Source organism: Pseudorasbora parva, chromosome 10 (assembly GCF_024679245.1).
Source record: "Pseudorasbora parva isolate DD20220531a chromosome 10, ASM2467924v1, whole genome shotgun sequence".
NCBI classification, from domain to species: Eukaryota; Metazoa; Chordata; class Actinopteri; order Cypriniformes; family Gobionidae; genus Pseudorasbora; species Pseudorasbora parva.
This window is the reverse complement of record NC_090181.1, coordinates 44977076-44991081: the sequence shown is the minus strand read 5'-3', so window position 1 is coordinate 44991081 and position 14006 is coordinate 44977076. Positions and strand designations below refer to the sequence as shown.

General features: G+C 37.6%; 1 protein-coding gene across 2 annotated transcripts in view; it reads left to right on the top strand.

The window, feature by feature from the left end:
• The window catches only part of syncripl (synaptotagmin binding, cytoplasmic RNA interacting protein, like), a 44695-nt gene that overhangs the window by 10360 nt on the left and 20329 nt on the right, over positions 1-14006 (top strand). For both annotated transcript variants that reach the window (XM_067456242.1, XM_067456240.1), the window contains exons 2-5: positions 7685-7843; positions 10836-10954; positions 12742-12849; positions 12974-13087. In XM_067456242.1, the coding sequence (XP_067312343.1) occupies positions 7696-7843; positions 10836-10954; positions 12742-12849; positions 12974-13087 (489 nt within the window). In that variant the 5' untranslated portion in view covers positions 7685-7695. The remainder of the gene's footprint in view (positions 1-7684; positions 7844-10835; positions 10955-12741; positions 12850-12973; positions 13088-14006) is intronic.

The window sequence follows — 14006 nt, the reverse complement described above, 5'->3', positions numbered from 1 at the left end:
TAAATTTAATTAGCCACTTTGCGTTTTTTAATTCAGTTTCTTACCTGAATGTTAGACCTACCTGAAAAAATAAAGCAGTCTATTTCATTTATATATTTTATTCTATTTTATTTATTTGTGCTATTTTTTTGTAATATGTTTATTTGTTCTTATGTAATTACTGTTTAGTCGTCTTTTTAAATTCAATTTACCATTCGAAATCAAGCTTACTTGTGCTGTGTGTAAGCTATTGCAACACAATTACCCCGTTGTAAAAAATACATTGAGTTAGCAAATATTTGTGAGATAATTTTAATAGTAATTGATCAATGTTTATATAGGAGAAAAAGCTTAAAAGCTTTATCATATAAAGGGATCTCTTCAGAAGAAATTTTTGATTGCCTAGACTTTCAAAAGACAGACAAAAAAATATATATATTATATAAAAAATATCTAATTGACAGCATATGCAGCGAAAAATATTGAAAATAGCATTGAATATCGATGTGACATGTTTTGACTCCACCCCTCAAAGAATCGGAATCGAGAATCGAAAAGAACCGGAATCGAAAGTAAGAATCGGAATCGGAATCAGAATCGTTCAAATCAAAACGATGACCAACGCATCTGGTGGTAGTGTATGTGAATATTAAACAGCAAAAAGACTAGTTAGGCTACGAATCCTGAGTGTCCTGCGTGTGTGTGTGTGAATGGTGTGACCTGCAGTTTCTGCAAAAAGCTGCAAACTCCATCGCGTTCATGCGTTTGGAGTTGCTTGTATCTCGTTAGCTGACCGCGAATTGCCACGAATGAAATTTTCAGCGTCGCATCCTAAAGCTCAACACACAGTTGTCTTCATTAAAAAGTAGCGAGACTAAATGATATTATCAGTGCTGATGCCGCTCTCTCTCTCGCATTGCAGTCTTTGATCTCGACATGAGCTGAAAATGAAAGTTAAAGAACGACATGTTTTTATTGCGTTTTAACGTGAAATGAGTTTCGCGTCTTTATTAAAATCAACACATTATGGATTCAATTACTGAAAAATTTATGAAAAAATCAATTACTCTGAGTCCTTACACAAAAAATGTCTTTCTGCAACATCCGTGTGTATTTAATGAACTAAACGAAGCATCGAGGCAGATGATTTTACCTCGAGGATTTTTTGAATTTGAGTAACTAGAATCGTTTCAGCCCTAATTGTTACAACAGTTTAAAACATATTACTATATAAAGTGAACCACTGTCATTATTCATCAGCATTATTTCATAAACAATAACCGGGGATAAATGTTATTGATCGAGCCGTTCTGAAGCGCTGTAAGGAGATGCATGAGCTTGTAGAAGAGCAACAAGGCCGTGTTTCCCCGCGGTTATCATCCAGCACTAGTTGTCTTGTTTTCGTCTGTGACAAAAGGTTGTTGACAAATTATGGCAAATTATTCGTCAATGAAGGTAATAGTGGTGTGGACATGGCCTCAAAAGCACCTGCCATTGATTTCGGTATATTACCAGTGTTGTCATACATCAGTTAACCAGTGGGAAAATCTCCTCACCGTCACATCCCTAGTGTGAATTAGGGCTGTGCAATATATCGAAATTAGCGAAATATAGCAATGGCGCGCAATATCTGAATGATTTTAATAGGCTGCTTCAACATTGTGAAAAGTGTCCGTTTTAGGTCGGCAAATAGCAGAGAATAGACTGGGCACACGACTGTTACTTATGGGACTTGATTGATGTGAAGTTATAATTTGTGAAAAACAATAACTTGCAGTCTTGCGCTGTCTCACACACACACACACAGCAAAACGTGAATGACACTGCTGGTCACTTTTAGAAGTTGTAGTGATGCTTTCTTTTGACATAAAGAATGTGAAAACGGATTACACACAAGTGTTTACTTTCACTTGAGACTAGGGATGGCTCGATACCACAATTTTGGCTTCGGTACGGCACCACAATCTAATACCGAAGTACCGATATTAAATCGACACCACAAGGTCTGATATTAGCGCGGGTATATTGCACGCGAATGAGAACAATTATGCAAGTTTTGAGTTTATAAAGTGGGAAATTACCACAAATGTTTATTAGTAAATTAATCAGCAAAGCTTATCACATCAAATCAGTCATTTCAAAACTTTCTTGTGAGAAATAATTTCAGCAAAAATCTCTCAAAATTAGCTAATTGCTTCTGGTTTCAAAAGACGTCGCACTGCACTAAAGCAATCTGCATAATCCGATTCAACATTTCACGCTCGTCTCGGGATGGAGAACGGAAATCATTTGAACACGCAAGAGATTTTATAGCATTTCGTAATAACAGTTATAGGAGACATGAGCTTATAACAACGACACACACACACACGCCTGTCACTTAGTCACGCTCGCACATTACACATTAAGTTTCCTTAAACAGTCAAATACACAGAATTATGTACAAATGTCCGTCTTTAGTGAGTATTCACATAAACACAGTCGGCGGTGTCTAACGCGAATGTAAACAGTGCAATAGTATGCGTGCAAATATAATGAGATCTAAATGTCATTGCTTGAAACGAACGCTGGAGATTGTGATATTTGATCTTATGTTAGGCTGTGTGTGTGCGTTGATCAGTGTTAAAAAAACAAAAATGTCTAAATGAGATGGTTTGAATGATCCACTGACCTGTCGATCTCTTCAGAAGTCTTAAAGTCAGGATAGTGACAGATGCTTCTTGGCTAGGTTTGATGGTTCTTCATCAGTTTTATAAGCGAAGTCATTACAAATGTCACTTCTACTCCTCTCTTTATTCATTCGTTTTGGGCATCTTGAGTGAGATTCAACTGCTTTATCCATTTTGTTCGTCTATGTTGTCGTCACATTAGCCGGTTGTTTCGGGTCAGTTGGGGTAGCGCGCTGCCATCTAGCGGTGAACTTCGGAAAAGCAGCATATACCGAAATGTGCCAAATCATGATATCGTACCGTTTTAAATAAAATATATACCGGTATTTTTCCAGTACCGGTATATCGCGCATCCCTACTTGAGACATTTGACACACTTGACACAACCCGTAACGGTCCCGGGTCGAGTTGACACGTGACATCCGGATGTGACGTATAACGGCGAGCGATCTCAGCTTCAGCGCGGATAGTAAGGAGCTCCGTGGTCTCGACTTGTGTCCAGTTTGCGCACGTTTCTGCTTGTTTAATTTTAGTTTCTTTTGTATACGAACACACTCTGTGTTTAAAACACCGACTAGCTCTTCTGGCACTGCGGGGTTGTATAATTGGAAAAACAAGCTCTAGGAGTCGCACGATAACTACGTCATCACTACGTCACATCCGTTGCGGCATTAGTTTTGGCTTTTGTTCACACAGCGCTCGTCCCGGGTCGAACCCCGCAGTGTTACTAGGTCCCCGACACGGGTTCAATTCGGTAATCAATCCCGGGACGTGGGTGCTTTCACACAGAAGGCGACCCGGCAATGCTCCGGGAATATTGCGGGTCCGATGTGCAGTGTGAAAGGGGCTCAACACACACACACACACACACGTTTGTTTTTGTGAAATGTGGGGACATTCCATAGGTGTAATGTTTTTTTTACTGTACAGACTGTATTTTCCCTTGCCCCTAAACCTACACACACACACACACACTCTCTGCCCCTGTCCTGATATTTCACAAAAACAAGACCACACACACAATCCAGCCGCACGCGTTAGCAGAGCGTACACATCGCTTATTTAACAGTTTAGAGCATTTACACCGCACACAGAGGCGTTTAAATTATTAAAACTAGAGGCATATCTTAACTTTAAGGTTACTTTTATCATGTAAACTACATATCTACGGCATGTTATATGCATGTTTTTGGGACAGAGGGGAACACCGTTGTATTTGCTGCAGATATATAATCTGCCCATCATAAATCAAAGCACTCGACAGATAGGAGTCGGAGGAGAACGCAGGAAAAGTGACAGAATGGACGATATTCATCTGTATTTGCAGTACACACTAGGGATGGGACGATACACTTAAACTCACGATACGATGCACCTCGATATGCCAGGGTTACGATACGATACGTCACGATACGATATCAAATTATTATTTTTTCTTTCCAAATCTGTGATTTTTTTTTTTTACCACCTAAGTAATGTACTTAAACGAAAGGTAGGATTTTTCTCTTTTTTTGCAATTTGGTTCTATGTTGTTTTAAAAAAAAGGAGAATTTTTAGAAGTCCGCGACCACATCTTAAACAGGGGTGCCAATAATTGTGGAGGGCACTGTAGGGATGTCAACCGATTAAAATATTGAATCGCGATTAACTGCATGATTGTCATGAGTTAACTCGCGATTAATTCCAATTTAATCACACCTTTTTAGCAATTGTAAATGTCTCTTAAATTAAGTTTAAATTAAGTTTTTAATACTCTAATCAACATAGGTATGGACAAATATGCATTCTTTATGCAAATGTACATTTATTATTAGTGAAATCATACTTATTCAATAATAATCAATACAGCATGAAGACTAGACATATCAAAGGTCATAGATATGTTTATCTAAGAAATTGTTCATGTCTCTTAAGCCTAAACTTAAAAATAATGAGTAAGTAGTGATTTCTCTCATTTTAACAATATAAAGGGAGTTTTTACACTGGCAGTTTAATTCAGAACAGGGCAAAGTTCGTATGAAAAATTGTTAATGTGTACCAGTAAGCAAACCAGAACCACACCATACCAGGAGGAGGTCCATATTACACGAGTAGGAATATAGTGTGGCCCCTTTAAGAGATCCGCATTCCCTACTGAACTGCCTTTGCGTGTGCGCGTCGAACTGGTCCGCGATTCACTTGGACAGTGTGAAGAACACGGACGACACGGGAGCGCGCTTGTTCAGGAAAGTAACCTGTGCATTCGTTTTAGCCAATTGTAATGTATTTAGTTCAATAAAACACGTGTCCAGTAAGCGGTGATGGTGTTAATGATTTACCTCAGACATGAGCGAGAGTGAGCTGCAGTGCATCGCGCTCAGACTGCAGAGAATGTGCTCAGTGAAAAAACGCCCTTTTCTTTCTGGAGTCTAATAAAAGTTAAACAGAAAATATGGTAGTTTATGTAGGCAATAACTGCATTTTTGGTTTAGAATATTAATGCTAGTGTCAACCATTTTCTTTCTCTATTAATGTTTGCTGCTACATCCTTTGTCTGACTGCTCTCACTTTTTCCAACTACGGGCTCAGATCAAACTCAGATCAGACAGAAAATGCGCGCTGCGTTTTGTTATGTCTGCCCCACACACACACACACACACACACACATATATACAATACACTAAATTATTTATATACTACGCAAATCATGCAGCAGTGCAATCTATCTTTATTTCGCGATCCATTTTTTTCGACCTCGATGCGTTTCGTCACGTTTTGTATCGCGATATTTCGTCAAACGATATTTCGTCCCATCCCTAGTACACACACACCATAGTTCAGCTGCTCTCTGTACACACAGCTTCTGCATGTGCGGTGTAAAACCGATCAGCAAACCTTTTCTGCGGTCATATCAGCATGACCAAAACTTCTGCGATTATATTTTTCCTTCAGATAACAAGTCAAGATTGTGAACAATGCACATTATGAAAGGAATAATTTCACAATTTAAGATCGCCCGTCGGGCAGGACTGTGAAACATTTTGGTAGCCCGACTGGAAAACACATTAGCCCCGGGACGTCGGGCGGATGATTTTGCGAGCCCTTTTTTTCACTGCTTTTTGTGGTTAACACACATGAACTCTTTCCCCGCCAGCGTTTAAAAAAATTGCCAGCCACCTCCAGGGTTTTTGACGTTTTTCACAAAACTTTAAAAGCCCATAGAATATAATGAATATCTGAGCATGCAATATATCAAAAGAAAGAGCTGACCCTCTTCTTTTAAACAGTTTTATTCTAGCTTCATGCATTCCTTTATCAACACTTAAATATGGGTAAGTTTCATTAAAAAAAAGCAACATTTTGAACAAAACGCTGAGGAAATCACGTTTTTATGAAAGACTGTATGCAGATCAGATCCAGAGCGAGGATCAAAAACAGATTGAGGAGATCGAGTCCATCGACAACTCTAATACTTCAGTCCAGTAGCACGTCCTGCTCCTCGTCTCATTCACTAACATGAGATAAGAAAGTCCCGCTCTTTATATTCCCATTCATGCATTTCATCTCTCTGAAGTGTAGAATATAATACACACTAGGGATGTCACAATTCTCAATATAATATTGAACCGTTCGGTACGTCATTCACGGTTCAATACGTGCTTGTTTTTTTTTGTTTTTTTTGTTTTGTATTTAATTAATTATTTCTATTTCTCTTCATTTGAAATATTTCTCTCAGTTTATTTCGGCTCTGTTTAAGTGTGCCTGTGAGTCTACGCGCTGATATGAGCAAATTTCCAATCATGTGCACTAAAGTTAGGGGTTGTTAGAAAGCCTTACCGTTTAAACAGTTCATTTACGTTTTACACATGCTGAGCGCGCGCACTAAACGTCTGTCAAACACGCGTGAATACTGGACTAAGTAGTCTTACTGAGCTAATACTGTCAAATACACACAAGGTTAACGTTTATAAACACAGTCGGTTATGTCTAAATTGAAAGTAAAATCGTGTGTGTCTGTATATGAGATGTGAGCAGGTCTTAGCAGCGCAGCCTAATGAACACTTGTCCTCTAAAATTGTTAAAACAACTATAAACAGAAAAATCACTCACTGCTCTTGAATAAAGTATATACACTAGCTTTCAATCAATGTATATTGCATATTGAAAAGTAATATTTGCCTACATTTATTCGATCAATTTTATACTTAAATGCTACTGTACATCACTGAGCTGCCACTGTAAATCTTTATATTTATTGTATACAATCAACCAGGAATGTGTAGGTTTTTTAAAGCTCCACTGTGTGATATTTTCCCCCATTTAGCAGTGAAAAGGTATATGACCATCCTGTGAATATTAGTTTCTGTTCCTCTCAATTCTGATTTCGTTTTAACTCCTACGGTGGCCAATTTAGACCAAGATTAACATGGCAATCCCCCTCTTCACATTCGACACAGTGCCATCGAGTGTTAAAACGCGAAAGGCGAAGCTTGAATTTACGGGTATGTCCCTCTTTGGCTACTGTACTTTCAAGATAGAGGAGCAACATGGCGAACGGCATTCGAACCCCTCACCCGTATGTATTTTCAATGGTATATTATAAACTTACCAGAATACGTTATTACTTGAAAGAAGTAAATATACATTAATGAGCACATATATTTTTGAAAGAGCTAAGTGTTTTTAGCTAAGAATAAACTAAACAAGTTACACAGTGTAGCTTTAAGTTAAGTTTAAGGTTTTTCAAGTTGTTTAAGAAAAATAAAGAAAGAGTATTACTATAAAAAGAAATTCTTCTTAACCTCTTTCTGTTCCTGTCGCCTAAGAATAGAATAGCAAAAAAAACTAACTGAAAACCGTGGTTAAAAACCAAGGTAAGTATTGAACCGTGGACTAACTGTACTTTTGCATCCCTAACACACATTATCTCTAACCATCTTTAAGCTCCTCATCTTCAATAAGTAAGAGTATGCTTGTCCTGCAGGGTTTCTCCATCTCTTATGATCTCCCAACTTTGACCCAGTTTTGGATTAATTCGGTCCGTTTCATCTACACAGGTCACGGAGACATGGCCACGGAGCATATAAATGGAAATGGTACGGATGAACCTGTCGAGTCTTCAGCGGCGGTTACCCATTCAGAGCACTTCCAGACGCTACTAGATGCGGGCTTGCCTAGGAAAGTTGCGGTCAAACTAGATGAGATTTACATAGCAGGTGAGACATTCTGCATCTGACGCTCCAGAGGATTGCATGTGCTGTGGTGTTCGTTTGTGGATACTGGAAACATCTTGCACAACTTCCAGTGTTTGGTATACTATTGTTATTATTTTCCTATTGGGACTCATGGTTTGATTTATTTACACCATAAATTACAGGCCTTTGTGAGATAAACTTGCAATTGTGAGGACAAAATGTCCAAATTGTGAGATGGGGAAAAAAGTGGCAATTTTTTTTTGTGGTCAAAAGAAAATGTCAGAATTTCGAGATCAAGTCGCAATTGCCTCTTTAGTCTCTTTATGCTGTGGTGGAAACAAACAAACAAAAACAGCTGAGATATAGGGATGTTAATTTTTTTTTTTTCTCTAACCAACAGCCAAAGTTTGTTAACCGATCACTAACCGTTAACCGACAAATAAGTGACCCTTTAAAAATACCAACATAAGTTTTTCAGGGTTCCAGCATTACCAATGTTTATATATCTAGAAGGGCTGCACGATTATGACAAATCATAATTGTCGATTATTTCCCTGATATTTTAATTGCGATTGTAAATTACGATTATCACAATTTACAATGAATGATGTTTTTAATTAGCCTGGATGCCTGCCGAACTTAGCCCCGCCCACAAATGTTTTAGCTTGTGCAGTTCGGTCTGGCCTCGCTCCATAGAGGAGTAATTATCCCCGAACAGAAACTGACCAATGAGATCATCAGGGCGGGCTTTAGCCGATGATCAACAGTAACCTAATCATCGCGTCATCAAAGGGGCTTGGGTTATATTTGTTCAAATCCTAAACGGAGAGCTTGTTTGTATCTGCATCACCTTCACTATTTCTCTCAGAAATGATGATCATGTTGGGTAAGTAACTGTGTATCATTAAATTATTTTATTTCTTTACAACACCGGAAACGATCGTTTATTGCGGCGCGCGTGCAGACAGGGTTGCCAAGTTTTTACAACAAAACCCACCAACTACTAACCCTAATAGCTTCTCGGGGAGTTCTCCGGGGGAAAAATGCCGTTTGGGGGGTAAAATGTGTGTTATTTTGGCAAGGTTGCTGCTAAAATTCGCACTCATGGGTCTATATATCACATAATAGTCGCTTCAACCCGTGGAAATAGAAAACAACCCGCAGGAAAAAAAACGCGTACTTGGCAACACAGTGCAGTTGAGCTCTGTTGACATTTGACAATGCGTCGCTTCGTTGCTCTGATTGGTTGTTGGTCTGTCCAATTGAGGTCTTTCCTGGCTGGGTTGAAACGCCCCATAATCACAGCCCAATGAGCATCAGACTCATATTCTGACTAGAGTTGAGTATGACCACGTCAGGCTAGTTTTTAATAGTTTCATGCCATTGTTTGACGCGACTGCATGCCATATTGTTGTATCAGAATAAACAAGCTGAAAACACTCTTATTGATTTTTCTATTGCAGTTATGCCTTAAAAGTCAAATATACATTGGTTTGGTTTCTTTAAATAAAAAAGTAAAATATGCATGGTATTATAATTTGATACTAAAACTAAAAGTAAAACAATGGAGGAAAAACCTCGATAAGCTGTAGAAACAAAACATTAAGCACACAGAATAATATATGTGGATTTTTTTATTGCGATTCGATTGTTACATAGTCACATTATTGAGGCATCTGTAATTGTAATCACGATTACAAATTTGATTAATTGTGCAGCCCTAATAGCTCGCCTACTTTTATTTTTAATTCTTGTTCTGTTATGAACACGGTTACATTTAACTGCGTGTGTTTTCTGCCAACTGGAAATCCAAAGTTGGAAAACTATTGGGTAAATTGGCAGTGGGCGGGATCATACAGACCTAAACAAAAACAGACTTTCTGACACGGGACGCACATTTCAAAGTAGAGTAACTGGCTTTGGCTTTGTTTTACTCAGAAACAAGTATGTGAACTTAGCAGGTTTCCTACATATCTGCAAACATTTGGATATTTCTATTTTAGTGCAGTTAAAAAAATGTCCTGCCTCTTCCAAGCTTGATAATGGCATTGACTTGTTGGTTAGTTTTTGAAGTCCATAAAAGTGCTATCCATCCATCCTATAACTGCTCCACACAGCTCCGGGGGTTAATAAAGGCCTTCTGAAGTGAAGTGATACTTTTGTGTAAGAAAAATATCCATATTTAAAACCTAATAGGCTAAAATAACTAGCTTCCAGCAGTCAGCGGTTGGCGTCTACTTGCGCTAAAAGAGTAACCCACACGAGCATAAATGCCATTCAGAATGCCATAGGGTCAGATTTGTGAGATTCGCATTTACTTTTTAAAAAATTTTATTCCGTTGTGGAAACGAGTTTCCACTTTTGTGTGCCTGATAACCAATATGCATCATAATTGTAGTGTGCAAAGCTGTTTATTCAGCGGTCTGAATGTTTATAATGGATAAAAGTATTTTCATCTGTGTGTGGGACTGTCTACACGTTTCCTGAATGCATTACTGTTACAGGAATTTAAGCAAACAATACATTGAAGCCAGTGTCCTGTTGAATGTATGCAGTGCTATTGTTGGGTGTTACTTGTACACACTCACCAAATGGCACCATTTATCGTTAACACAGTGTTGAACCGTTTGAAAAGGGAAGTGTGAATATTGGTATCAGCCTAACTGATTAATTCTAATTTTGCATGAAATGATTTGTATCTTAAGAACAAATCAAGCCGTCAAGATCAAGCCGTCAAGATCAAGCCGTCAAGATCAAGCCGTCAAAATTAACATGCGGAGACAATGACAGCAGCTAATCGTGATTGAACGATTAGTGTTTATAAAGCACTGTCCATGAGATCCTGTCAATGACTCTGCTCTACTGTGTCAAATTACACTTGACATCAACTGAGGGAAGTACAGCAGTAGTTCAGATCACGTCTTTCGTCAGGAATTTAAAATGGTGTCTTATCGTATCCCGTTAAGTGAAATGTGTGCAGGTTTTCGTGGGTTAAATATGTGTTTTTGTGCAGGGCTCGTGTCTCACAGCGATCTCGACGATCGAGCGATTGAAGCTCTGAAAGAGTTCAACGAAGAAGGGGCGCTGCAAGTTCTCCTGCAGTTTAAAGACAGCGACCTGTCGCATGTTCAGGTATGTTTGAGACCGCAAAACTCTTTGACCGTTAATCTTGACATGTTATGATTTCGCTTTAAATGAGACCTGTAAACCATAATGGGTGAAATGACAGCATGAATTAAAATGTACATAATTATAAAATGAAAAATTACAATTATGGATTGTTAATCAGATACATAATGCTCATATACTGGCTACAGCAGAAACATTTATTTGCATACAACTGTTATCTGTAATTATCATAAATCAGCTTTCTGATTAATTAAAGGGATAGTTCAAACAAAAATGATAATTAGCCCATGATTTACTCACCCTCAAATCATCCTTGGTGTAAATGACAAATACAACCAGAGTTATATTAAAGTCCTGGCGAATCCGGCCTTTATAATGGCAGTGAATTGGGGCCCAAAATTTGAAGCCCGCTGACCGCTGGAAGTTAATTTTTTTAGTCCATAAAGTTTTATATATGGATATTTTTCTTACACAAATGCGCCACTTTGCTTCAGAAGGCCTTTATTAATCCCCCAGAGCTGTGTGGAGCTGTTATATGACGGATATATGCACTAATGCACTTTTATGGACTTTTAAACTAACAAACAAGTTAATGCCATTATAATGAATGGATTAGCCAGGACATTTTTAAAATAACTGAATGTATTCGTCTGAAAGAAGAATGTCATATACACCTTGGATGGCTTTAAGGCGAGTAAATCATGGGCTAATTTTCATTTTTGGGTGAACTATCCTTTTAAGGATAGGTTTCAGGCCACGGCACTAATTTTCACTGGTTCTGCCACAAATAAGTTTATATATTATTAAAAAATAATAAATAAACGTACCGTTTATTTATTATTTTTTTACCCAGTGAAAAATCTCAATTCCAGTATTTTCGGTACCGCAACACAAACTACTTTCAAGTTGAAACATTATTAAAGTCAAGTAAATGCTGAGTTTTATAATAATGCAAGTAAAAATATAGAATACGTAATGCAGTGCATAGGCTATTCAAAAACTTCTTTGACAATCGAGTTAATGGTAATTGAATGGCTTTTCTAAGGTAAATGTAACATCACATGACAGAAACACAGTGATTTACATGAGACATGATTAAGTTGTGCTGCATATTTCAACATTTCTTCTGATGTTCGTTCATGTTTATTTGCTGCTGTAACTAGTAGTAAAGAGGAAGAGATGATCGTTTCACAAGCCGCTTGAACTGAGGGTGCTACAGCGATCTGTCACGCCACATTAAAGTGACACAGAACGGTATTTATTGTTTGAATTTTGTGACAAGTCACAGAATTTGAAACCTAAAACTTTTATATGAAAAGTAACAATGTACAAAACCTATTGCGATTTATTAGATGGGAGGCGCAACAAATATTTGAAGTTTTGTTCACACATCAGCTGAAAACAGCATGGAGTAAAACAAATCGATTCTATTGAAGAATCTATATTGGTTTATCAAAATCAAAAGCGATAGTTATATTTTTGACCAGTCAAATGTAAAAAAAACACTGCATTGTCTTTACTCTATAAATGAAATGTAGATTAATCCTGCATAAAAGTCCAGAGGCGTGTGATTTGTCTTGTCTAATGCACGGATCTAATATACTGAAACACATCTGATTTTCTCCTAATTGTTTAGGTTCACTTAATGCATAACAGACTTTGTTTACGAGGATATTCTCTCACATTGTATTTGTTCATGTAAGTGTGACGGCTCTCTGTCCCGGGCCTTCAGGCTGTCCTTACTCCTGTCCACTTGTCGGCACAAACACTTCTGCTCATGTTTTTAACAGAATAAAAGTGCCTTCCTCTGTGGCGTGATGAAGACATACAGGCAGAGGGAGAAACAGGGGACCAAAGTGTCAGACTCCACTAAAGGACCAGATGAGGCCAAAATCAAAGCAAGTTTACTTAACCTATCTATTGCTTGTTCTCTCTAGCTGTGTGTTGTTCTTTCTCTTCCTGCTGATACAGTAACTTGAGCGACTGTTTGATGGTTAAGTGTTTTATTTGCTACTTCTGCAGGCTTTGCTTGAGAGAACCGGCTATACGCTTGATGTGACGACAGGCCAACGCAAATATGGTGGTCCTCCTCCAGGGTCGACCCAAGCCGGAGTACAGCCCACCATCGGCACAGAGGTTAGTGTCGATTAAATATAGTCCATTATACACACTATTAGTGTGTGTGAGTTACTGATGTCAGCTTTATTCTGATCGAGTCTTCACATTTTTAACCATGTGAAGCCGGAAACATTACGATTTTTTTGGTAACACTTTACAACAAGGTTTCATTAGTTAACAAAAGTTAATGTATTATCTAACATGAACTAGTTGAGCAATATATGTGTTACTGTATTTGTTCATATTTGTTAACGTTAGTTAATAAAAGTCCAGCTGATCATGGTTTGTTCATGTTAGTTCACGGTGCATTAACTAATGTTAACAAGATTTAATAAGGTATTAGTAAATGTTAAAGTTAACATTAACAAAGATTAATAAATGCTTTATAAGTGCTGTTCATTCTTAGTTCATGCTATCTAATGTACCTTATTGTAAAGTGTTACTCTGTTTTTTAAATTACCAGTTTTATTTCATATAGTTTCATATATTGAGCATATGGAGGAAAAACAGCTGTTTTATTTAAAGCAAAACATATGCAATTTGGTGCAGATGCAGATATTAATATGGACAAAACATTAGATGAAATTCTGATTCTGTAATGTAAATCAATAAAATCTTTATAACCGACTACTTTCATGAAATACATATACATATTACTATATCTGTCAATAATTTGTCTGGGTAAGATGGTATTTAAATGCTTAGTTTTATGATCAAAGCTGTTTTATGATCAAAGCTGTTTTATGATCAATGCAACACAATGATGATTGACAGATGAACAAATAAATATGATGGTCATATTTGATACTCATGAGTTTTCAAAAAACGTATGTATGGATAATCAAGTAAACCGAAGCGGCTCCAAGTCCAGTAAGTTTCCATCTTCCATTTGGATGTAACCGTGATATTTTGGTGATGGACAATATATTTCATTGCT